This window comes from Ochotona curzoniae, unplaced genomic scaffold (assembly GCF_017591425.1).
Source record: "Ochotona curzoniae isolate NIBS_2020 unplaced genomic scaffold, NIBS_Ocur_1.0 scaffold_3223, whole genome shotgun sequence".
Lineage (NCBI taxonomy): Eukaryota > Metazoa > Chordata > Mammalia > Lagomorpha > Ochotonidae > Ochotona > Ochotona curzoniae.
Window position 1 is genome coordinate 3,202,733 of NW_024467108.1, and position 27,018 is coordinate 3,229,750.

At 44.5% G+C, this 27,018-nt stretch overlaps 1 protein-coding gene across 4 annotated transcripts in view; it reads right to left on the reverse strand.

The window, feature by feature from the left end:
• Window positions 1-26,675, reverse strand: part of FCHSD2 (FCH and double SH3 domains 2) — a 245,109-nt gene extending 218,434 nt beyond the window's left edge. For all 4 annotated transcript variants that reach the window (XM_040964120.1, XM_040964118.1, XM_040964121.1 and 1 more), the window contains exons 1-2: window positions 26,132-26,675; window positions 24,321-24,418 (exon numbers count right to left, since the gene is read on the reverse strand). In XM_040964120.1, coding sequence (XP_040820054.1) covers window positions 24,321-24,418; window positions 26,132-26,152 — 119 coding nt within the window. In that variant the 5' untranslated portion in view covers window positions 26,153-26,675. The remainder of the gene's footprint in view (window positions 1-24,320; window positions 24,419-26,131) is intronic.
• Between the last annotated feature and the right edge of the window lie 343 nt (window positions 26,676-27,018).

The following is a 27,018-nucleotide window of genomic DNA, read 5'->3' on the forward strand; positions in this document are numbered from 1 at the left end:
GGATGGGAACTGGGCAGCAGGGAGATGAACTGGTGTCCACCAGCAACTGCAAAGCAGAGGATCAGACTGTTGAATCACCACACCAGTCTTATATACAAGCTTTCTTCAGAAAGTAATGAAAGTATTTTAAAATTGATTGTGGAACTAAAATCACAACTCTGCAAGCATACTAAAAGCTAATGAATTATATTCTTGAAATGGGTGGCATGTAACTCAATAACACTCTTCAAAAAATTCCTCACAGGGATAGCCATTTGACACAACACTTCAGCCATCACTTAAGATGCCACATCCCATATCCGAGTGCCTGTGTTCAAGTCTTGGTTCTGGCTCCTGATTTCAGCATCCTGCTAATGCAGATCACAAGAAACAGCAAATGATGGCTCACGTAATCAGGGCCTTTCCATCTATGTAGGAGACCTGGACTGAGTTCTGGGTCACTGAAGGCAGTACTTAGGGAATGAACTAGCACAGTTGCAGACAATAGCTCTTTTTGCCTCTTCTGTGTGCCTGAGTGCATGCACATGCCTGCCTGCCTGCCTCCCTCAGATTGCAGCCACTTGGGGAATGAACCAGGGGAAGATATTTTTCTCTGTATCTCCTTCTCTCTGTACATCTTTATAATAATAATAATAATAAAAAGAGTACTTCCATTTCTAGCAAGATAAAATAACAAATTCCAGTCCAGTCCTTTCCAGGTAACACCTATAAAATTGAACAAAATGTAAGACTATACTATTTCCAGGTACTAAATGACAGCTGGTGTAAGACATACGTATCACATATGCTCCTATGTTCAGCCCGCAACACTTGCCCAACTATACCTACCACAGGAGCAGCACCTAAGCCAAGCATGGTAAACTTGGTTGGTTGAGATGTGCAGATCACAGTTCTGGGTTACTAGAGCACCTAGAACTTATAGGCCAAACTGTTGGAAAGGAAAGAATAATGCAGAAGTGGTAAGCCTAGTATCTGCATGAGAGTTCTTTGACCACCCCAGATAAAATCCAGGCCATCCATGAGGCACTGTGCCATCTCTACCACTGGCCTGGGAGCACAACAGATCCCATAGGCAGTTCTGGGACAACTTGGAACTCCAGTACACTCAGGAGGGAAAGACATTGCTATGGCCTGGAAAGGTGACATACTAGAGGAAAAAGTTATGTTGTAAGAAAAAGGGGGATGATCCTCTAGCACGGTAGTCTAGTGGCTAAAGTCCTCGCTTCACATGCACCAGGATCTCCTATAGGCACTTGTTCACGTCCCAGCTGCTCCACTTTCCATCCAGCTCCATGTTTGTGGCAGTAAAAGAAAACCCAAAGTCTTGGGACCCTGCACCTGCACGGAAAATCCAGAAGAGGCTCTTGGCTTCAGATTGCCTCAGTTCCAGCCACTTGGAGAGTGAACCAGTACAGGGAAGATCTTTCTGTCTTTCCTTCTCTCTGTAAATCTGACTTTCCAATAAAATAAATCTACAAAAGAAAAGAAAAAGGACAGGGGCCACTGTTGTGCAACATCCCATATGAGCACCAGTTCAAATCCCTGCTTCTCTCTGCTAATGTGTATCTGGGAAGCAGAGAAAGATAGTTTTAGTTTCTAGCCCTGCCACCACATGGAAGACCAGGATTCTGGAGTTCCAAATTCTTGGCTTTGACCTGGCCCAGCCCTGGTCACTGCAGCCATCTGGGTGAAGTCAGCAGATGGAAGATTCATATTCATTCATTCTCTCTCTCTGCCTTTCAGTGAAATAAAATAAATCTTTAATTTACAAAAAAAAAAAGCAAAAAAAATCTAAGCAAATTTGTCACAACATGAAATCAATCCTGAACAGATCAAAAATGATCTCATGTCTTCCCAAACAAAGCTTGGTTCTCTTTAAATAAAGACAATGCAGTCATGACCTATGACATGTCATCCCCAATGTCCAAATTAAAAGTATTAGATATGCAATTAAACAGGACAATTAGAACCATTTTCAGAAAAAGAAGTCAACAGAAAAAGATCATGAGAGGAGTCCAATGCTGAAAACACCAGGCAAAAGCTTTAAAATAGCTATCGTAAATTATCCCAATCACTTAAAAAAACATCAGATATAAAACTGTCACTAGGAAGCCAATGTTACACAGAACTAAGCTGTAGCCTATAATGCCAGCATCTATATCAGAGTGCCTGATTCAAGTCCAGGCCACTCCACTTAACAATCAGCTTACTGCTAATGTGCCTGGGAAGGCAGCAGAAAATGGCCCACTTGCCTGAGCCCCTGAAACTCATTTGGGAGATCAGCAGAGTTCCTGGCTCCTGGCTCCTGGCTCCTGGCTCCTGGCCCCAGTCTGACCCAGCCCTCACCGTTGTAACCATGTGGAAAGCAAAGATCAGTTTCTTTCTGTCACTCAACCTTCCAAATCAATAAATCAATATTTAAGGAAGAAAAGGTCACTGAATAGATTTAATAATAGATTAGAAACTACAAAACAATCAACAAAAATTACCCAATCTACATAACGGAATATTATCAAATACCTTAGCATAAGTATAAGCTAGAATCAAAAAAGAGAGAACAATGCAGGAGAAAAAAATGTATTTGAAGAAACAATGGTCAAAAGTTTCCTAGGGGACCCAGTGCTATGGCTCAATAGTTAAATCTTGTAAACACTAGGATCTCATATGGGTAAAAGTTCATGTCCTAGCTGCTCCACTTCCCATCCAGCTCCCTGTTTGTGACCTGAGAAAGCAGTCAAGGATGGCCTACGGCCCTGGGACCCTACACCCACATGGGAAACTCTGAAGAAGCTCCTGGCTCCTGGCTTCAGATCAGCTCAGATCTGGCTATTGTGGTCATTTGGGGAGTGAAGCAGCAGGTGGAAGTTCTTTGTTTCTCCTTTGCTCCATAAGATTGATCTGCCTTTCCAATAAAAATAAATTTAAAAGAAAAAAAAAAAAGTTCCAATGTTTGTGGAAAAACATAAGCCTATGGGCCCAAAAAGGAGTACAGAGAAGCCGAAGCCGAACAAATTACAGCACCTCACTAGTCAATCATACTACAGTAAAATAGTAAAAAAAAATCAGACCAAACATCCACAAAAACTCCAGTCTGAATGCAGACTGGGCGCTCAGCTCTTTACCAAGATGCCCACCTGGTCTGCCAGGTGTATTCTTAAGCTTTCCTACCATGCTCACCACTAATCTGTCTTGTTTTTGGTTTTGCTTTTGGTTTCATCTCACATCTTAATTATTTCTTGAATGAAGACAAAAACCCTGAGCAACGAATCCCTAGTAACATATCTGGCACCCACAATAAGGACAAGTAGGAAGAAATATCTGGAACTCCTAACACTAGAACAATGAAAAAATGTTAAAGATTTTATGTATTTGCAAGATGGAATTATACAGAAGGGCAAAGACAGACAGAGAGACATCTCATTTGCCGGTTCACTTCCCAAATGGACACAATGGCCAGGGCTGAGGCTAACTAAATCCAGGAACCCAGAGCATCTTCTGGGTCTCCCCTGGATGTGGGATGGCACTTGGACCATCTTCCACTATTTTTCCAGGTAAATTAGCAGGGAACTGACCAAGAATTAGAGTGGTCAGGTTTTGAATGCATGGGAGATCCAGAAGAAGTTCCTGGCCCCTGACTTCGGATTGGCTCAGCACCAGCTGTTGGGGCCGCTTAGGGAGTGAACCATCAGACAGAAGATCTTCCTCTCTGTCTCTCCTCCTCTCTGTATATCTGACTTTGTAATAAAAATAAATAAATCTCTAAAAAAAAGAAAATTAAGGATATATGGTGTTATCCCTGGAAAAACCATTTTCGACACAGAAATGTAGCTAAAAATGTAAAAAAAATAAAATGAAATAAAATAAAATGGAGCATTAATTCAACTAATTCAGTACAGCTAAGAAAACCCATTAACTAACACAATAAAACAGACCACACAACTCTTCCATGGATAAAGTTAGCTAATGATGCAAAACATATGTCAATTACAGAAACAGTATTGATTTTTTAAGTTTTGATTTGGCTTTTTTTGTTGTTGTTTGACTGATTTTTTATTTGAGAAGCAGACAGAAAGAGAGCTGACAATCACTGGTTTACTCCCAAATGCCAACAACGGTCTGGGGACTGAAGGCCAGAGTCAGGAACTCATCCAAGTTTCCCATGCAGATGTCAGAAATCCAATTACTTGAGTCATCTTCACTGCCTTTCACAATCTGTATGAGCAGAAAGCTGCATTCAGGAATCAGAGCTGGGACTATAACCCAGGTATGCTAGTGTGAGATGCAGGTCTCTTAACAATTATAATGAACCTCTGCCCCAGAACAATGTTTTAAATGACTATGACAAAATTCCTTATAAAGATAGCTTAAAAGAAAACTTGGATAAAAAGCTAATTACCTAATATGTTTGCTTGTTTGCAGATAAAAGAACTCTATAATGCAGAAACGAAAAAGAATATAGCAATACACAGAGGTAAGTCTGAGCAACAGCACAGCACAGGTGTCTGGGTCCCCCAGCCAAGCGGCTGTGGCTGGGAAACCCCTGCTGGCCCAGGCTTCCTGCTGGAGATCCTAGCTCCCCGTGCAATGCTGCTTGGTGAGGGGATGGTCCTGGGCTTGTGGGCAGCTAGTGCACCAAGTAGCACCAGGCTCTGCTTGCTGGCCATCTGGCTTTTGGGGGTATGAAATTACTGCCTAAGGACATCCATGGATAAGGCCACAGTATGTGTAGGTGAGGAATGAATCCTGGGGGGCACCTAACAACAGGGCCACTGTACTTGCAGGTAAGCAATGGGACTGAGACCTGATAGTTTGGAGGGTAGAGACCTGAAGATCTATTTGGGTCATACTGATGCACCAGCCAACATGGAAGTTCCAGGTTGGGCCTGTTAGCATGGAACATGGTTGACTACCACATGCAAACTACAGCTGTGGGCCTGCCTGGCAGGGGGATCTCAGTACCTGACACTGAGTGTCGGATCAGGGGATAGGTCACATTAAACTGGGCCATGACACCAGCCAGTATGCAAGAGAACCAGGTGCGGGGGTGGATTCTGTGGGGAATATGTGGACCCAACCCTATTAAACTACAAGTCCCGCTGATTAGCTTGAGAGTTGGGATAGTTATGAGCTGAGCTAGGCATAACCATGGAACTCACCAGTATCGGGGCTGGGAACAAGCGAGGTAGGTCCAGGCTGCAGCACCCACATGAGCACCCTACAACAGGGTGTGGGGCAGGTAGGCCGCACCAGCTCAAACAAAGGCCAGGACAGATGAGGCAGGCCATGTTGGGTAAGAGCCAAACATCCACTGGCATGCATGAGATCTGGGTCTGGGAATGGCCCAAGGGGGGGAACCTAGGAAACTCCCCTAGTGGTTCATAGCTCCTGCTGATGAGCACGCATTTCAGTCCTGGGTGTTGGGTAGGCTGAGCAGGATAGCTCCATCTGTCGGCAAGTGTGTAAGTTGGTTTTGGAAGGGGGCCCGATCGGGTGGGGCTGAGCAAACCACAGCAAGTGCAGAAAACAGGATGGAGTGCAGGTCAGGTTGGGCAAGGCTGCCACACCCACTGGTTCGCATGAGTCAGGGATGAGAGCAGACTGAGCGGGGCCAGGTTCCAGCACCCACCAGCAAGAGTTGGCACTGGAGACTTGCTGGGCCAGGCCTGGCTGCAGCATCTAAAGGCAAAGGCCAAGACAGGTGAAGGGCTATGCCAAGCTGGGTCAGAGCAACCACTGGCACACGCAAGATCATTGGCTGGGATAAGGCCTGCTAGGGGAGCTAAAGGGACACTTTGGCTGGGTTGTGGGTCCCACTGGTGAGCGCCAGGAGAGATGCAGAGTGGGAGACGCAGTCTGGTCTGGATTTGGATGCAGTCTCCCTCGATATAGGTGTGGACTGGGTTTGAGGCATGCAAGACTGGACTAAACTCCAGCTCGTGAGAACCAGGATGGGTATAGGATGTTCTGGCCTAGGTCCCTGTCTCTGCTGAGCCATGTATGAGCTGGGTCTGGGTATGGACCAGGTTAGGCTGGGCTGTAGCACCCAACAATAAGAATCAGAATGGGTGAAGGCTGGTCAGGAAAAGTCTCTGTTCCTGCTAGGACAGGAGGTGGACTAAGTAGGGCTGGCCCATGGACCCGCCACTGTGCGTGAGATCTGGTATAAGGAGAGGTTATGATGGAAAAGCTTAGCAACACCTCTGTCGGGACACAGTCCCTGCAGGTGAACGCAAGAACAAAGACAGGAAGCAGCTCAGACCCAGGTTATGGTACCCATGGGCTTACCTCTGGCTCAAGTCTAGGGTGAGCCAGACTGGACCAGTTCATATCACCCACTGGCAAATCTGACCACCAGAATGCTGTATGGGTCATGCCAGGTCAGGCTACAATAACAGCCAGTTCACACTAGGGCTGGGACTGGGGGCTGTCTGGGCTACACTAGGCTGTAGTCTCCACCAGCGTGAACTGGAACTGGGGGCGGGCCAGGCCCAGCCATGCTACAGCACCCACTGGCAAATGTTGAGGTGAGGCAGGCCATACATACCAGACTGGGCCGCAACATCCAACCTGTACACGTGAGACCCAAAGGAGAGTGAGCAAACCCTGCCGGCGGGGGTTTGGTGGGGGGAGGGTGGCACAGGGAGTTCCCTGCTGGGGTACTATTCCCACTGGTGTGTGTGAGAGCTGGGATTGGGGGCAGACCAGGCCAGGCAGGACTACAACACCTGTTGGCCTGCATGTAAGTTGGATCAGGGACAAACCAGGCTAGGAGGACTGTACCTACTGGTACACGTATAAGCCAGAGGGGCTGAGGGTTGGTTGGGCTTTGCAGCATCAGCTAGCAGATACTGGCATGAGGGAAAAACACTGTCAAGCTAAACTTCAGTACTACCTGGAGAGTGCAAGATCTGGGAGTGGGAGTGGACCCAGTAGGGAAACAGTAGGCACCTCCCTCTTGGGTTGTCACTCCAACTGGTGAGCATGAAAACCAGGACTGGGACAGGCATGGCTAGACAGAGAGTGGCACCCACCAGCACATGTGTGGGCTGGATAGTGGGGCTGGTTGGGTTGAACCAAACTTCAATGCCCACTGACATGGACGAGAGTTGAATGGGATATGGTACAGATAGGACTAGTCTGCTGTACTTACTAGCAAGCACAGGAACCAGGACAGGATCCAGGCCTGGTAGAAGTTACTGTGGATCACTCCAACTACAATACAACTCCCACTGGTTTGCACAGGGGCCCGAGTGTGCAGTGGGCAAAATCAGGCTGGGTTGCAGCACCCATTAGTTTGTGTAGAAGATAGGTCTGGAGACCACTGACCCAAAAATATCAACTAACAGTGTGCAAGTATGCCAATTTGGGCAACAGACTGCCACACCCTGTGTTGGCATGCAGACACAAAAATCGGGTCTGGGATCACCTCAAATGAAATTTCTTTGGGAATCCCCAAATGAACCACTGGACTCAGAACTCCAAAAATGGAGGAAACTGTAGGTTCTGTAGACTGACCATGGAATGCATGTGTTAGAGCTGGGCCTCTTCATTGGCCTAGACAGAGTAGTGGACAGCATATTCAGATGCACATGGAGGATTTGGCAGTACACTGGAGCCTGCAGAGGATACCTGGTACCACAACAGAGGACACAGGACAGAACAAAATGGTCAACTACCGCAGCCAAGAGTTGGCAGTGAATACCTGGGCAAATAGAGACTCTAAGGTAGTCTATGTTAGCTGATGGATTCTGGAGAGATTTCTTCATGACTGGAGTGGCAAGACTGGCAGCAATACAGAACTGCTGAACTATCAAAACCACTTGAGCAGGACCGTAGGAGCATGCCCCACATCAGGTACTCTGGGATAGTTGGGAGGCTGTGTGTGGCTTCTCCCTTATCTCTCCCCTCTTCCCAGATACAGGAAGGAAAAAAGAGAATGTCAAAACAATGGTCTCACCCACTTGCCTCTAGCCCTTGACCCTTCTCACCCTATTCAAATATGTAAAAAGTATCAAAAATGAAATTTATACAATATAAAAAAAAGAATATAGCAGTACATAAAGTCAAATACATCTCCATCTTAGAGACAATCAGCTGGAAACTAATCACCTTATGAAGGGAAGTTTGCAAATCAATTATTCTCAATTATACACAGTAGAAATAAATTCCAATGTCTATTAATAATGAAAATAACTGGACTAGAATTGTGGCACAGTGGGTTAAGTACTGCATGCGACACCGGCATCCCAAATTGGAGTGCCGGCTCTAATTCTGTCTGCTCTGCTTCCAACCCAGCTCCCTGTTAATGCACCTGGGAAAGCAGGTGGGAGGACAGCCCACATGCATGAGTCTCTACCAGAGCAAATGTGGCATACTCAGAATGCCAGACCTCTGACTTCAGACTGGCCCAGACCCAGAAATGTGGGAAATGAACCAGCAGATAGAAGTTATCTCTTTACGGGCACCAAGGACTATATCCCAACTCCTAAGGAGACCACAGGGAATTGGAGTGCCCTCGTAGTCTGAGAACTCTGAGGTCATACATTCCCTATTGGATCTCCTATACAGGATGGAAGAAGCCCAGATCCTTCCTTACAGGATCTATTGTCATCTGAACAACAGCCAGGAGCCCTGAGCAATCCTCAGAAACAGAATAGTAAACTTCCTTCAGGACTCAGGAGAGGAGCTTTCTCTGGTCCTTACTTAGTTCCAACTTTGGCTCCCCACCCTCTCTTGCAATGACCATCAGGGTCTCTCCAGAGCTCCCCCTAAAAATTAGATCAGATAGTGAGAGACCAATAAGGAAAGCTTAGAACAGACAGGAAACAGTCAGCTTGGACTCACATATACCTTATTAGGTAGGACACAAAGATTAGTTACTCCTCACTAAGACATTGAACATTTCTCTGCACACCCCTCCTAAAACTGTTCTGAGCCTCAGCTGTTGACATATGCCTTGTTAGAGTTATAAGCCTGTTTGGACTATCCTAAAATTCACAAAGTTCAGTAAAAATCAGACAAAAAAATTTGAATACTAAAAGCTGTTAAATATAAAAATGAAAATAGACACAAGACAATTGAATAGTGCCCTATAGCCATTTTAAGTTGTATAGCAGCTGGTTGTGTATAAACTAAAATTGAAATGTCAATGAAGTAATCACAGAATGTGGTTAAGAACTTGCATTTTCTAACATATTGGTCACTCAATACCATGTCAATTAACTCCATGATGTAAAAAAAAAGAAGAAAGAAGATATCTCTCAATCTCTATTCTCTCTCGCTCTCTCCCCCTTTATTTTTCCCCCTACCCCAACTTTATATTTCAAATAAATGCATATTTAACAACATAAAACTTCTATAAACACTTTATTTTAATTAAAATCCAAAAATGATACTTTAGCATCACTAACGTAAACTTTCACAACTTTATATTTTTTTCACAAGTTTGCATATCTCTTGTATTTGCAGATATGCAATAAAATATTTACCAATATAACTGAATAATTTAAATTGTGAGAGTACTTCAGAATCCCAGACATACCTGACTAGTATACAGAAGTCTCCGTCCCCTACTCCCATCATCCTAGCACCAAAAGAGGAAAACCAAATGCCATCAAAATAAATCCAAAGGACATGTACAATCCAACTGTTGCTATGGGACCACAGACATGGTAACACTTTTCTTTACACCAGAAATAACATGACCTTTTTGAATTTGGATTACTTCAAACCTCACAAAACATAAAACATCTGGATAATGTGAGATTTACATATGAATGCCAAAAAGTGGAAATGGAATGTCAAAGAATGACCAAGGAATTCTGCTAGGACACAACAAAATAAAATAAATAAAAGTCTCAGCAGATTCCATAAATTAGTCCTGATCAACACACAACAGAAAGTCCATGGCAATGAGAGAGAGGACAGAGTTATAGCTTCTGTGCCTAGTTCCCAGATTAGTCACTGAAGAGCCAACAGTACAAAGCATACTTTAAAAACTCCCATTCACACATCAGATCATTCTTAAAAACTGACACAAAACAGAATGACATCTGTGTGGAATTGAAACCAATATATGAAAGAGTCACAAAGAAAAACACCAACCCATAACCACAGGCCTCTTCAGGTCAAGGGCTTCATACTTCATATTGTGAAGACTAAATTGTCATCCTCAATTATTAAGGTGAGAGATGAGTCTTTCTTCCTGTCCACCCCAGCTTTCATGTAGGCTACTTCACTAAATTGTTTACTCGAGAAGTAAAAGATCAATAAAAATGCAATTGCATGGAGAGTCCATAGACCATCATCCCTCCAAATTATCAGAAAACCAAATATGGCAAAATCTTTATTCTAAAGACTTACATATTTCTTTGAAAGGCAGAGAGAGTTGTTAGACTCCCAAATTTGCACAAAGTTGATTTATGCTGAAGTAAGGAGCCACAAATTCCACCTAAGGCTCCAACATAGTGGCAATAACCCAAGCACTGGGGCCATCATCTAGGGCCTCCCAGGCAAACAGTCAACTAGACCAGAAATGCAGACCAGCCAGGACTCAGACCAATGGCCCTGAGCCAGAAAGCAGGCATTTTTAACCATTCCTATATTCCTAGGAGACGAATCTTATGAGTACACTGCTCTACTTGTCCACAACCTACAAAGACAAAATCCTACTTAACCTGTCACTAAATTCAAAAGCAGCTAGGAGGAATGGGTACAAATGATACTCATATACAACTGGAATTGCAGCAATATCCCCAATAACATAATCCTAACATAACTTTTTAATACTTTTATGGAAACCAAGTGGAAACTGGTAGTGAGACAAAAACCATATTGCTGCCACCATTATTGTATTCCTTGTTGTCAAAACCCATCTCCAAAAAATGATGACATTTCCAGACATGCATGAGTCTATGAACCAAACTCAGCCAATGAGATACAAATGAAAAATCTATTGGGATATTTTTTCTGATAAAAAATGGTCTTACCTCAGGAAACGGTCAGCAGGGATGCACTTATAATTCACTGGGTGGGACACAAAAATTAGTTACTCTTCACTAGGGTATTGAACATTTCTCTGCACACCCCTCCTAAAACTGTTCACCTAAACTGTTGACATACGTCTTGCTATAAATTACCCAAAAACCAGCCAGGTTCTGCAAAATCATGCTTCAACGCTATAAACTGCTAAATACTAAAGTTAAAATAGACATGAGACAGCTGAATAGTAATCTATAGCCATTTAAACGTGTATAGAACCCAGTTGTATATAAACTAATAAGAGAAATGTCATTGTAGAAGTCACAGGATGTGGTTCAGAACTTGCACTCTTTTTTTCTCTCTCTCTTTTAACATACTGGTTACTCAATACTATGTCAACTAATTCCATAACGTTATAAATTGTTACTGATGTAATGTCGGGGCTTTTAATTGATTGGGATGATACTCTGCTGGCTCTACCTTCAGACCAGAGATGGTCTCCCCAAGAAACCGTTGAACTTATCTGGACAATAAGATGCTGAACTCTATGCTTGGTAGATGCTTGCAATGAAAGAATCTCAACTGAATTTGAACTGTGGTAATGCAACGAGGTGGAGGAATCCACCATGGGGGGGGTTTGGGGAGGGGTGGGGGGAATCCCAGTGCCTATAAAACTGTGTCACATAATGCAATGTAATCAATAAAAAAAATTTTTTAAATAAAGTTCAGAAGAATAAAAAAAATTGTCTTACCTAAGGGAAACAGATAAAAGAAAAGATACAGGAAGAAAGAAGGAGAGAAAAGGAGAAAGCAAGAAAGGAAGGAGGGAAAACTACAAAAGGGAATTTTTTTTTCCCTTTTTCACCTAAAGTTATTATAAGAAATATATGATGCTTGGAGTGGCAGAAGCCAGCCACCAATCAGGAGGAGAATCATGACCAACACACAAAACACAGAAGGAATGGACTGCTTACAGACCTTGATCAAAGAGATTTCTTCAGCATCACTAAAGTTGTTCATCTTGGAGATCCAATTACACTTTCTAAACTCAAGAGTTAATTCTTTAGAGAATAATTCACAAACCTGAAATTCTTAATTTATATTCGCAATTGCTTAACAAGATTGCAGTACACATTCATTTACTGAAATACATTATGTTCCATACACTATGAAAGAGAATACGTCTATTCATTCTTTAATTATCAAAAGAAACGAAATACTATAATTACCGTTATACAGATCAGAAACATAAGTCTCGGGGAAATCTAAGTGACTTTTGTCCAAAGTCACAGTTAATTAGAGATTAAAAACTAGATTCCTATTACCGAAGTTGCATGTCTCTAAACTAGTGGTTATTATAGTCCATCACAACTACCTACCACACAGATCACATACACTATCTCTAATATTTATGTACTTCAGTGTGGCTAAAAATACTAGGTAAAAGAAAAGTGAATTATTCAACATTTTCATTACCAAATAACATAATCCCAAGATTATCCTGGATCAGACTTGGGAAACTTTAAACAGGCTAGGAACTTGAATGTGCAGAACAGTAAGGTCTCAGGGAAGCATATCTGCCAGAAGCTTGGGTCCCTGGTGGAGGGGAAGAGCTCCAGGTCATCACACCACCACACTGAAAGGCTGGGCTTCTAAAGGCTGGGCTGGGGCTCAGAGACTGTGGATAGCCCAGGGAATGGGATAAGGGGATGTGTGCCAGTGAGGATCACTGTGGTAGCACGTTGTAGGTGAGGAATGACTTCTGAGGGATTCCCAACAGCAAGATTACTATACTTGCAGTAAGTGAGGGGGCTGAGACCGGAAGGGTTGGAGGGGAGAGGCCAAAGGATCTTTACAGGTCAGACCAATACACCAGCCCACATGGGAGACCTGAACTGGACTAGCTAGCATGGACCATAACCAACCACCATTAACCAGTGCACACTAAAGCAAAGGCTCGGGGCCTGCCTGGCAGGGCTATATCACAGCACCTGCCAGTGAAGAATCAGAACAGGAACCAGGAGCAGACCAGTCTGGGCCAAGCAACAGCATCTGCCAGCAAATCCCAGCCTGCTGCACATACTGGCAAGCACAGAAACCAAGGCTGGGGGTGGGCATGGTGGAGGTTATTGCTCAGACTAGGCTGTAATTTCTGCTGTTGTATGTGAGGGCTGAATGTGTGGTGGGCAGGATGAGCTGGGACACAGCATCCACCAGTTTGCGTAAGAGATAGGACTAGAGATAGAACTGACCCAGCTTTGCAACTACCAGCTTGTGCATAGGCTAATGTGGATGACACACAGAGCCAGACCCTGCAATGGCAAACACACACAAGAGTCAGGTCTGTGATCACATCACATCAGGTTTCTTCGGGGATTCCCCCAACTGAACCACTGGACCCAGAACTCCTACCATGGGGATAATTGCAGGATTGTGGACCAACCATGCAATGCATATTTCAAAACTGGGATACTGAGCCTGGCATGGTAGCCTAGCAGCTACCAAGTCCTCGCCTTGCATGCACTGGGATCCCATGTGGACGCCAGTTCTAATCCTGGCAGCCCTGCTTCCCCCATACAGCTCCCCACTTGTGGCCTTGGAAAGCAGTAGAGGATAGTCCAAAACTTTGGAACACTGCACTCATGTGAGAGGCTCGGAGGAGGCTCCCGGTTCCTGGCTTCAGATCGGCTCAGCACCAGCCATTGTGACCACTTGGGGAGTGAACCAGACGAAGCAACATGTTCCTCTCTATCTCTCCTCTTCTCTGTATATCTGACTTTCCAATAAAAATAAATCAATCTTAAAAAAAGAAAAAGAAAGATCTGGGCCTCCTTAATGGTTAAGACGGAGCAGTAGACAGTATACCCAGATACACACAGAGGATATGGTAGTCCACTGGGGCCTGCAGAGGACATCTTGTACCATAGCAGAGAAAGGAAGACATAATAAATTGGTCAACTACCCCAGTCAAGCATTATATCTGGGCAAAAGGAGACTCTAAGGTGGACTGTATCAACCAATGGACCTTGGAAGTATTCCCTCATAATTGGATCAGCAAGATAGACAAGACAGACAATCAGCAATCCAGAATTATCCAAACCCTTATAATATGTTCCACATTGGAAACTCTGGATGACACCAGGTAGCCGTTCCCCATCCCTGGGTACTGAGGCGTTTCGGGGCTAGGTGCAGCTTCTTCACTTACCTCTTCTCTTTGCCCAGATACAGGAAGAAGAAAAAGAGAATCTGTAAACAATGGTCTAACCCTGTTTCCCCTAATCCTCAATCCTTTCCACCCTGATCAACTATGTAAACATCTTCAAAAATTAAAGATAAATTTTGAAAATAAACAGATCAGAAAACTTAATTTATAATGGGGTACAATGAAAAAATTTTAAAAACTAAAAATAACAAAAAAACAAAGAAAAAATAAATAAATAAATAAATAAAACAATGGGGTTCAATGGCTATCCCATTCTTTTTTTTTTCCGTTAATTTATTTTAATAATCTTAGTTAATTAGGGTACAAAGGGTCAAGGGCTACAGGGTGAAAGTGGGTAATATCATTGCTTCCACACTAATACAATCATTTTTCCCTGTATCTGGGATTAGGGGAGTAGCAAAGGGAAAAGGGAAAAGCCCCACCCAACGTCCCACCCATCCCCCATCCCCAACATGAGGCGCGCTCCAAGGGTCCTGCTCAAACAGTTTTGATAGTTCATCAGTTCTGGATTGCTGCCAATCTCACCATCCCAACCACAATGAAACCTATTCAGAGTCCACTGGCTGACATAGTCTCTTCATGGTTGGGGTTCCAAGATCAGCAGTTCAGTTGGAGAGATATCCAAAAAAACTTCATCTGAGTTGATCCCAGATCCGATTCTTGCGTGAGTTTGCTAGTACAGACTCCAACACCGTTCGTCACACCAATCAGCTTATGCGCATGCTGGTTGTTGCGATTGCTGGGTCCGTTCAGTTTCCAGCCCCGTCTTCCTCGTGAACCAATGGGTGTTGTAGTCCAGCTCGATCCTACCCACTTCATACTCGGTCTTCATGCAAACCAGTTGGAGCTGCAGCCTAGTTGGGGCGACTCCCCAAAACCCCTACCAGATCTGTTCCCTACCCTGGTTCCCATGCTTGCCAGTAGGTACCTCAGGCTTGTCCAGTCTGTCCCACATCCCATTTAGCTCTCGCACACGTCAACGGACATTGAAGCCTAGTTCAACCCAACCAATCTATTATTCAGCCCATACACCTACTGGCAGGTGCCTTTCTGTCTAGCCACCCCTGCCCCTGTCCTGGTTTTCGTGCTGTCCAGTGGGAGTGGTAACCCCAAAGGAGGTGCCCACTATTTCCCTTCTAGGCCACACCCACTCCCAGATTATGCAGTCTCCAGGTGGTTCTGGCATTTGACTTGACAGAATTAGCTCCCAGTGCCAGCCTCTGCCAGCTAATGCTGTGGCTAAGCCCAAACACCCCTCAACCTACTCTAATTTTACTTGCACAAGTCAGAACAGTCAGCTCACCGTGAGGCCCACAGGTGCTATAGCCCTGCCTAGTCTGAACTTCCCCCAATCCCAATTCACGCTTTCCAATGGAAGTAGTTATCCAGCAGGGGTGCCCACGTTCCCCTGTCAGCTTAGCCTTCTCCCTGATTGTCACATGTGCTGTTTGGGTGCTGCAACCACATCTGGTACGGCTCATCTCACCTTGGCATTACTTGTTGTGTACTGGTATGTGTTGCAACCAAACCTGGCTCGACCCGCACTCTGTTCTGGTGCTTGAATTCACCAGAAGGTAATGTGAACAGGTTCAGCCTGGTCTGTATGTCCCCAACCCATGTCATGTGTTTGTCAGTGGGATAATTTCCATTGCCTATTCTGGGTTGTTCCCTATTGTGCTTCTTGCGCTTACCTGCAAGCAGGGGACTGTGTCCTGCCAGAGAAGTTGCCCAGGCTTCTCCATCAGAATCTCTCCCACTGCCATTTTTTGCACATACCAGTGGGTCCAAGAGCCAGCACTACTCAGTTCACGTCCTGTCCTAAGAGGAACAGTGGCTTTTCCTGACTGGCCTTCAACCCAAGCTGGTTCTTGTTGTTGGATATTTCAACCCAGCCATGGCTCTTCCATACCCCCACACAGCTCACACATGGTTCAGTAAGGGCTGAGACCTAGCCTAGTCTGTCACACATCCCTCCCCGGTCCTCCAGAACACCTGATGGTGTCAGAATCTGGCCTGGCTTGGTGCTTCCCGTCTCAGTCCCCACTTGTGTCAATGACGATCCCATTCTAAACCAAAGCTTTAAATTTTAGTAGCAGAGAAGGATTTATGAATTGGGTTTTAGGTGCTAATAAGCCATTAAAAAGTAACTGGAAGAGAGATTATTAAAATTCTGAGTCTTTCAATTCAAGAAAGCAGTAGTCTGTGACCAAAAAGTTTTATTGAATAGAACTTCTTAAATCATTATTTCCTTCTGGGTGAGGCTGCATCTCCTTAGTCTCCCCACTTCATAAATGGCAGTGACATGAAGTATACATTTAACTTGTTTTAACTTTTTAAGCAAGAGATGGAGAGAGTGTATGCTCCTATCCACAGGTTCAAGCCCCAGATGCCCATAGCCTCGCAAACAGGGAATTCGCTGTAGATTTTCCAATTGAGCCACCACTGCCACCTGCAGGGTCTACATTATCAGGAAGCTAGGGTCAAAAGCTGAGTCAGAACCAGGTTATCAACCTAATATTCCAATATGGAACGTGGATGTCTTAATGGGCATCTTACTGCTAGACCAAATATCTACCTCTAAATTTCAAAATCATTCAATCAGCTAAAGATCCACATTGTCTTTTATTAATTTAAAATCAGATTTTTTTTTTCTCCCTCTCTTAAAGAAACATATTTAAATATGGTTCTACTCGGCCTTCCTTTGTTTTTGCCCTAAGTTAAACACTTCTTCCTCTCAGGATTTAGATCATAATTTTTACAAGAAAGCAAGAAGATATAAATTATCTTGTTTTACATATAAGAAATACAAAGTTCAGGCAAGCTTAGTAACTTGTCCAATATTACTCAGCTATTAAGTGGCAGAGCTGGGTTTAAATATAGTCCATCTTCAAAGTACTTATTCCTCTGACTGCTCTAGCAGTTATTAAAATTTAGTGCATATAAGAATCCACTCAAGAAAGCTACTGCCTAGAATCATGGTATCCCTTTTGGGCACCAGCTCATATCCTGGCTGCTCAAGTTTAAAACTAAATCCTTGCTAACAATCCGAGAAAATAGCAATGGTTCAACAACTTGAGCCCCTGCCACTCACGTGGGAGATCCAAAAGCAGCCCTGGCTACTGCCTGGCTCAGCCATGGCCATTGCAGCTTTTGGGGAAGGAAACCAACAGATGGAAAAATCTATGTTTCAAACAAGTATCTTGAGACTTCAAGGTGGACTATGTCAGCCAATAGACCTTGGAAGGATTTCCTCATCCTTGGATCAGTGAGATAAACAGCATTTCAGAACTATCAAAACCACTTAAGCAGAAATCCTCAGAGCATGTTCCACATCAGGGCCCCTGGATGACACTGGGTGGCTATTCTCCATTTCTGGGTACTGAGGCAGCTGGGAGGCTGGGTATGGCTTCTTTCCTTATCTCTTCTCTTCTCCCAGATACAGTAAGAAGAAAAGTTGGGAACAATGGCCTCACCCACTTTCCCCTAATCCTTGACCCTTCACACTATAATCAACTATAAACAACAAAAATAAAACTAAAAAAAAAAAGTATCTTTATAACACTGGATTCCAAATTAAAAAACATTTTTTTAAAAATAGCCTCATATGACTATCATTCATGCTGATCAGTAAGAGTATGTGGAATGGGCATCTGGCCCAGCAGTTAAGATGCTGGACACGTGCATTCCAAATCAAAGTACCCGAATACTGAGCTCCACATCCACTTCCAATTCCAGCTTCCTGCTAATGAACACCGTGGGAAGAGCAGATGATGGTTCAAGTATTCGGGTTTCTGCTACCAAAGTGAGAAAATAAGATTGTGATTCAGGTTCCTTGCTTTGACCCACTCCTGTCTCAACTACTGTAGGCATCTGAGGAGAGGTCAACATATTGAAGATCTAGCTTTCAAATAAAATGAAAATATTTTATAAAAGTGCATGAAAAACGTTCATCATCATAATCTGTTAGGGAAACACAAATCAAGTCACTTTATACTCACCAGAACAGCTATAATCAGAGATAGATGATAAGGAGCAGTGGCAACTGCTTATGGTTGGGAAAGCAAGAAAGAATGGCCCAAATCCTTGGGTCCTGCATTAATCTTTTAATCAGCTGATGGACATATGGCTTGTTTCCACTTTTTGGCTAGTACTTGAACAAAATTTTTGCAATGACATATATTTTTACTTCTCTTAGGCACACACACATAAATGGAATTGCTGGCTGTGTGGTAATTCTGTGTTTAATTTTTTGAGTAAGTTTCAAACTATTTTCCAAAGCAGCCATACCATTTCACTTTCCCACCAGCAGTAATGTGTAATATGGATGGTCTCAGCACCCACCAGATTTCAAAATTCTATGATTTTTCCATACTAAATAACGACCTGTAACAAATGCCTGCTTAAGAATATAGTTCCTTACGTTCTGGGTCCCTACAAAGAAAACCTCTTACTTAGTACATCATAAAGATAAACAATGCTAAGCGGAGAAGTACATAGGCTCTGGTATCTAGAAACTTACTTTGTAAGCAGCCTTAGAAAACAAGGAGAGAAAAAAATTAAAATGATAAACTGGAAAGAAAGTAAAATGAGCTTGTCTACTGCTGAATACAAAAGTCAACAGGAAACAAATCAGTACAAAATCTCCCCCAAGGCAAGGAATGTCCCTGATTAACAGCAAATGAGTTATCTTAGTTTCTCATACTCCACTCCCAACATACCAGCTTCCAAATGCATCTTTGGAACAAGTGAACTGAAAGGGAGGAGAGCAAAGGAGAAAAAAAATATCATAATTGGTCTCCTCCCTTCAAAATTCCGGAAGAGGAGAAGGGAGGTAGGGGTGGGAACTAACCAATTTCAGCATGAAATTCTGTTTACAACTTAATATGTTCTTATTCTTGGAACTTTTTTCAAAGTTATAAAAATTTTTCTCTGTGCACTACCAATTTCTTTACATTGACAATTAAAAGCTGTTTATACTTAAAATGGGCATGAAACTAGTGGGATGACTTCAATGAGAAAGAACACTACAAATAAGGTTTCATGGAATAGAATAATGGAAGCCTCAACAACAAAAGCAGGAAAGATCCTTTATAACTTCAGGCACACAGAAACCCAAGTTCAGGGCCCAGCACAATAGCTCAACCGGCCAGTCCTCCAGTTTCTAGCACTAGCACCAGAAACCCTAAAGGATGTGAATTAGTGTCCCAGCTGCTCCACTTCCCATCCAGCTCCCTACTTGTGGCCTGCAAAAGCAGAGAAGCATGGCCCAAGGCTTTGGGATCATGCACCCTGGTAGGAGATATGGAAGAAGCTCCTGGCTTCAGATCAGCTCAGCTCTGGCTATTGGCAGCCATTTGGAGAGTGAACCAGCAGGAGGAAGTTCTGTCTCTCCTTCTCTCTCCCTAAGTCTGATTTGCCTTTCCAATAAAAATAAATAAATCTTAAAAAGGGGGAGGGGGCGCATTTGGAAAAAAATGTAAAAAGAAAAACCCTAAATTCAGAGGCTTCCAATTAATTTTCTTTTTCATTCCATCTAAAGAGCAGGGACAGCCAAAGAGAACATTCAGGGACTGATTCAGTCCCCAAACACCTGTAAGAAGTCAGGACTGAGCCAGACAGAAGCCACATTAGAGTTAGGGTCTCCCTAGCTCTGCTGCCTCCCAGAACATGCATTAGCAGGAAACTGGATCTGGAACAAAGTAGTCAGGTCTAGAACTAGGCACTCTGACACTGGATGTCAGTGTCCCAAACAACAGCTATCCGCCACATACCCTCCCTCCCCACTTATAAATTTTTAAAGTCATTTCACTTGCTAGGACCAATCAGAAAGGCCAGACCACCTACTACCTCAAGCCACTAATGTGAGCATGAAAGCCAGGAATAGAAAAGTTTCAACTTTCAACTCAATATTATCAAAAAAAAAAAAAAAACCTAAACTCATGCTTTAACAGGTAATACAGCATTCTATTCATAATAATACAAGAGTAAAGTGATTCATTCCATTAATTTAGTACAAATAGAACATATTTACAGTTGTTAAAAATTTGTTAATCCTCGGAGTACCAACGACCCTCTTATTTACATACCATATATAAACAAAGATACAAAGAACATATTTAAAGGAACCATATGAGTCAAAGTATAACACCAATTCAACATGTCTCCAGAGCTTATAAAATACCTCCCCTTCGAGCAAATAAGGTACACATAAATGTAACCAGCCTTACTCATCTGACAATTCTGCCAGCTGAAATAAAGGGTGCTAAAATACAAAAACAAAGCTTAGCCCCTAACCTCAAAGAACTCACATGAAGAAAAGGGAGGAAAGTCCTTTGAGAACAAAAAACCTGCACTGACAGAATTCACCAGGTGAAAAGGTGAGAGGAAGGGTATCAGCAGGCCAGGGAACAGCACAAAGTTATGAGCACAGAGCAAACAGATCGTCTTTACCTGAGTGACGAGTACAGCAGGGTAAGACGAGCAAGGAAGCATAGGCATGAAATTGTGGTGGTCACGGCAAGAAAAGCAGCTGGTATTTGGATTGCTGAGGGCCCTAAATGCCATGACCAGGTGTTTGGCCTTTATCTAAGAGGGACTCAGAGAACTGACACAAAATAAAGCTAACTGATGGCAAGGTGGCAAAGTAGAAGTCAGAGTAAAAGGGAGATATCATGAGACTGAAGGTGTGAGGACACTATTACAATAGTTAGGATATTACTGTAACAATTCTAGTGAAATGTAATCAATCAGCAATAAAAACAACTAAACTGGCTGCTATTGTGGCCCAGTGGGTTAAGCCGCAGCCTGCAATGTCAGCAATGCCACATCAGAGCTCCAGTCCAAGTCCCATCTGCTCCACTTCTGACCCAGCTCTCTGCTGATGAGCCTGAGAGCAGAAAATGGTCCACATGCTCAGGCCATGCCACCCACAGGGGAGACCAGGCTTCACACTTTCCCAGTCTCTGCTGTTTATTAGTTATTTGGGAAGTGAGTCAGCAGGCAGAAGACCTTTCTCCACATCTCCCTCTAGGTGTTTGTGTGTCACTCTGCCTTTCAAATAAATGAATAAATCCTTTTTAAAAATTAACATATATTGGGGGGTGGAACAGCAGCAGGAGCAACAATCTGCACAATGTAATTTAGATGTGTACCACATCATATATGTCCTGTGTCATCTGCTCTACACCCTTATAAAGCAAAGTCATTATCATCCCATTTTACAAATGGGAACACTGAAGTTTACAAATTTTAAGTAACTGTACAAAAGTCAACACAACTAGGTAGGTGGTAGAGCCTGAGCACACCCCAGGACTAACTCCCAGGTCCATATTCTTGACCATAAGTTCCTGCACAAAGGTACAGGGCATACGCAGAAAAACTGCAATCAAGAATTCTTCAGAAGATACTATCAATAGTATTTAATTATAATTAAATACTATTAAATTCTAAATACTATTTAATTCTAAATATTATTTCATTCTGATTAAATACTATTAAATACTGACTCTGATTATCCACACCCCATACACAATCTTCATCACAAGCTAGCTTTGCCCTTCCTGAACTACTTCTGAAAATCCATTATTCCACTCATCCGAAGATTTCTAATATAATGTCTTAAATCATCCAACAGATGGTTTAAACTTTGAATTCTTATTTTAAAGATTTATTTTATTTATTTGAAAGAAACAAGAGAAGGGAACACAGAGATCTCCCAACTGCTGGTTCACTCCCTAAATTACTTTAATCAGCAAGGGGCTGTGTCAGCCCAAGCCAGGAGCTTTGTTTGGGCCTTCTATGCAAGTAACAGGGCCCCAAGTACTTCAGCCATCCTCCAGTGCTCTCCTGAATGCATTAGCAGGAAGCTGAGTCAAAAGTGGAAAGGCTAGAACTTGAACCAGCACCCACATGGGATGCCAGCGTCACAGAAGGCTGTTGAACCTGATGTTTCACAAGACCCTAAATCTTCCATTTTTAACTACAATGAGTTTCAGATATCCTACACAAGAATTTTTTAAATCTAAAATTTTCATTGTGGCTAAAAGAAGAAATAGCCATACATAGTTAACAAAGTACTTTTCAGTCAGAAAACAATCTTGGTAGTTCCAAATTGGTAAGAAAAGTTTTATGTCTCAGAAACTGAAAGGGGATATATGTAAAAATGCTCATAATTAGTATCTAAGTTAAATACAAGGGTATTTCAAAAACTTCTTGGGAAATGCACATTACATTGCTCCTAGAGAGGTCTCATACTGTGTCAGATGCTTCCATGTTTCAGTTTCCTGCTGATCATTCTGGGAGGTAGCCCATCACAGCCAGCCCAAGCTGACATTCCGGGCTCCTGGCTGGGGCCTGGGCTCATCCTAGCTATTGCCAGCTATTTGGATAGCAAAGCAGGAGATGAAGATTCTCTAGCTCTGTCTCCCCTCTGTCACTTTTTCTTTCAAATAAATAATAAATCTTTTCTTTAAAATGCATGGGTTGGGCCCAGTGGCGTGGCCTAGCGGCTAAAGTCCTCGCCTTGAACACCCCGAGATTACATATGGGCACCGGTTCTAGTCCGGGCAACTCCACTTCCCATCCAGCTCCCTGCCTGTGGCTTGGGAAAGCAGTCAAGGACGGCTCAATGCTTTGGGATCCTGCACCTGTGTGGGAGACCCGGAAGAAGTTCCTGGATCCTGGCTTCGGATCGGCACAGCATTGGCCGTTGCACTCACTTGGGGAATGAACCATCAGTCAGAAGATCTTCCTCTCTGTCTCTCCTCCTCTCTGTATATCTGACTTTCCAATAAAGAAATAAATCTTAAAAAAAAAATGCATGGGTTTTAGGAGTCAGCCTGATGGCTCAACAAACTAATCCTCCACCTGCAAGCACCAGTATCCCATACAGACACTGGTATGTGTTCCAGCTGCTCTGCTTTCAATCCAGCTCTCTACTTATGGCCTGGGAAAGCAGTAGAGAATGGCCCAAATTCTCAGCACCCTTATACCTACATGGAAGACCTAGAAGCTCTTGGATCCCAGCTTCAGATCAGTTCAGCTCTGGCACAACAGCCATTTGGGGAGTGAACCAGTGGATGGAAGATCTCTCTGTCTCGCCTTCTCCTCTGTAAATCTGCCTTTCCAATAAAAATAAATAAGTCTTTAAGAATAAAAATAAAATAAAATACATGGGTTTTGGAAAAAAAATTTTCCACCATCAAAATAAGTTTTTTAATTCCTTTTCATAACTTCTTGACATACCCTTAGTTGTAGGAGGAAAAAAGGAAATCAAACTAAAAGAACTCTTCTGTGCTGTAAACATTCAGCTTTCCAAATATGCATATGTTTATCATAACAAAATAAAGTCAACTAGTTCACGAAACCAACACGAATTTAGTACTCCAAAGGGAAATCAGGCAACCGATGAGGCTTCCAAACCCACTTCCATTTAGTAAGTGTAGTATTAGCAAAGTGGAAAAGGATGCAGGCACTCCATTTCAACATACAAATCCTATTCCAGTTCCATCCTCCAGAATGAACTGTATCACAGAATTGCCAAATAATGCCGTTTGTTTCAATAAAGCAAGGTCATGCTTCATTCTATGAATGTACTGGTTTTTATAATGTTTGCAAGGTTTCCTATATAATAAGTTCACATTTATCCTCAGATAATCTTAATAATAAAATAATACAACACATTTCTTATTAAAGTTAACATCCAAAGACAAAGCATTTGTCATGTTCTAACAGTCTGGTTGACTGGATCACCTCCAAAGAGCAACAATTAGCCACAGGTGTCAGTTAAAAATCTAACTGTGCAAACATGGGCTGGGTCAATCAATAATTAATGCAATTCAGTGAAAAGATTATTTAAATAAGAATTTTTCTTTTAATGTTTGCAATTTGACTGACAGACTTTTAGCACCCCCCCTCCTTTTCCCATAATCATGTATATACATTAGCACAGGTCCTTCACCAAAAAAAAGGTTGCATTGTGTTAGTTCCAGTTATAATTTCCAGCTGAGTCAAAGTTCTAACAGTAGTAAAGCAGGAAATCCAAAAGGAAATTCCATCACCAGTTCCTGGGGCTTGGTAACTCAAAGGTTCTTTGAAACAGAGATACTGAAGTTCTTACCTCATGTCTTCCAGCAAATCACATTCTGCTTGATGTTTGGCTTGAAGTTTTGTCATCTGCTCAACTTGAATGTTTTTCAGTTCTTGTGTAACTTTTACCTAAAAAAATACATACATCTGTGAAGATCTTATTACAATTTTAACCAAAAATTTTTCAAGAAAGCCCTTAATATACATGCTCCTGCTCACCTCTCCCCCAAAGGCTATAAATCTGTTACTGGCCATCTATTTTTATTTGCAGGAGATATTTCGTCAACCACAACAACAAAAAGCCAAAAAAACTAGAAAGGAGGCTGAACCCAAATATCTATGTATGAAAACAATGGGTTAAAGAGATAACCTGCTAGCCAACCCATTTCTTGCATAAGCTCAGTGTATGTCCAGGTCCTCAGAGTTTTAAAAGAGCTTATTATCTATCTCTTCCAGAAAGGGGTTAAAGGCATTAAGCAACAAGAAAGAGCAGAGCTTAGATGGCAGGAGGGAGCATAACACCTAACATCCAAGGGCTGCAACTGACACAATCATGAAGTCACACACGTGAAGCATAAATTATTCCCTAATGGCTGCGAGAAGCCACACTGTCTCAGGACGGTGCCCTGGACTCGCTAACAGCGCATCAAATCACAATCTCTTTCTCACAAAGGAGAAAGCAAAAGTGACCTTCCAGCATTTGCAGTGCTTTTCAACTACCCTAGCAGGCTGGGCCCAGCCGCCGCTCACACTTCAAACGGCGGCAAGGGCTTGCAAATGCCAGCTGGCCAGAGCCTTGCCAGAAAGGCCAGGACCCCTGAGTTCGAGGATCCAGTCAACCTGGAATCTGGGTCTCGACAGCTAGCTTAGTCCAAACGATGGTGGTTAGTGTGCGAAAGAGAAAGATTCCCTTAACTGGAGAAAACTGGATTAAGAAAAGAGAAATTTGAAGAAGCAGACACGGGCAAGTTAAGCATTCGGCCAATGTTTGCCCACGAGAGGAGGCTAGAACGGCCTTCTCCACCCATTGAGGAGCAGACAGTATCCATCTGGAGTCCAAAGACAAGGACACAGCTTCGGGCCCTGGGACAGCTGAGGAAGGGCGCTGCGGGGAAGCTGCTGACAAGCCCAGAGCACCCCGTCATTCCCACCTTGGCCATGCAAGCCCAGAACTCGGTGCACACACCAGGCACGACCAGGTTCTCGCTGTCCGGAGGACAGCACCAAACGGCCCGAGGCAGGGGGCGCGGCGGGAGGGGGGAGGGGCAGCAAGACTCATCAATCTGTAATTTGTTTTCCCTGGGGGTAGAGGGAAAGGCAGGTGGTGACTATTCCACTTCTTTTCGGTCGCCCCGTGGGAAAAGCAGGCCAAGCTTTAAGGCTAGGCTAAAACAAATCCCCCCAAATTTGCAAAAGGGCGGGGGAGGGCTCAAAGCTGGTGTAGACTAAACAATCACACATACACACAGAGACACACACGGCTCGGCAAATTTGCAGAGGCTTCCTTGCCTCCCTTCGGTGCAGCCCCAAGAATACACTTTGCAGCGGGTGGCACTGGCATGCGCGCGCGCGCACACACACGACCAATGCACACCCAAAACTTGCGAAATGTCTGAGGGTCGCCAGCATAGGGGAGGGGACGAGCCCTGAACGCCCTTTGATCGGAAAGACACCTTCACGCGCGCGGCCCCCAGCTTGAAGCCGGCTGCAACTCGGTGACAAGCCCGGGCGAGGGCGGTCACGGCCCCTTGCGGGAAGGGGGAGGGGGTGCAGTGGTCACCCCTGCCGCGTTCCTGGTACGCATCCCCTCAAAACCCCGAAGCCCCCCAGCTGCACTCTTACCTTCCTCGGTGGCGGCTGCATGATGAAGGGACATCAATCCTCCCCCGGCGGCGGTGTTAGCAAGGATGGGGAGGGCTGGCGAGAAGGGGGCGGCCCGGCCAGCGAAGGCGCGTGCCGGGCGTGTGGTGTGATGTGGTGTAGTGTGGTGTGTGTGTGTGTCTATGAGAAAGGAACGCCTGAGAAAGATTCCCACGGGGAGCAAGGCCGGCTGCCGGCAGCAAGACCCCGGTCGGAACGTGTCTGAAGAGGAGGAGGAGCAGCAGCGCCGGGAAGGCCTACGGCCCGGGCGGCACGGGGGGTGTGTGAGGGAAGGAGGCGGAGCCCGCGAGGGGGCGGAGGCCCGCGAGCAGGGGCGCTGGGGTCTCCCGGCTGGCCCTGGGGCTGCTGAGGAGCAGGCGCAGCCTCCGCGCACCCCGCTCGGCTGCCAGCCGCCGACTCAGCCGCTCCCGGCAGCCCCCCACACAGCCGCTCCGGCAGCCCGGCCCGAGGAGGAGGAAGGCGGCACCGCGTTCCCCGCTAGGGTTCCACTGCGCTGGCCGCGAGAATTTCCGGCCCCGCCGCGCGGCGCAGCGCCCCGCTCCGGCGCCGGAGCGAACCGCTCGGTGCCGAGCCGGCTTCCCGGGGCTGGGCGGGGATACGGGGTGGGAGCCTGGCCGCGACGCGGGACTCGGTATCGCGGCGAGGGACGGGGGGGGACCAGCGGGTTGGTCGGCGGGTGGCAGTAGTACAAACGCTAGCGCAGCGCGAAAATCCCCCCTTTCTCTCTGAGGGTGGCACTTTCCAAACGCCTCCTGCCCCCCTCCCCCACACTGGGAGGCAGCCGGGGGCTTCCCGCGCGCTTTCCCGCCAGCCCGCCGCGGCGCGCGCCTGCGCTCGGGGGCGCGCAC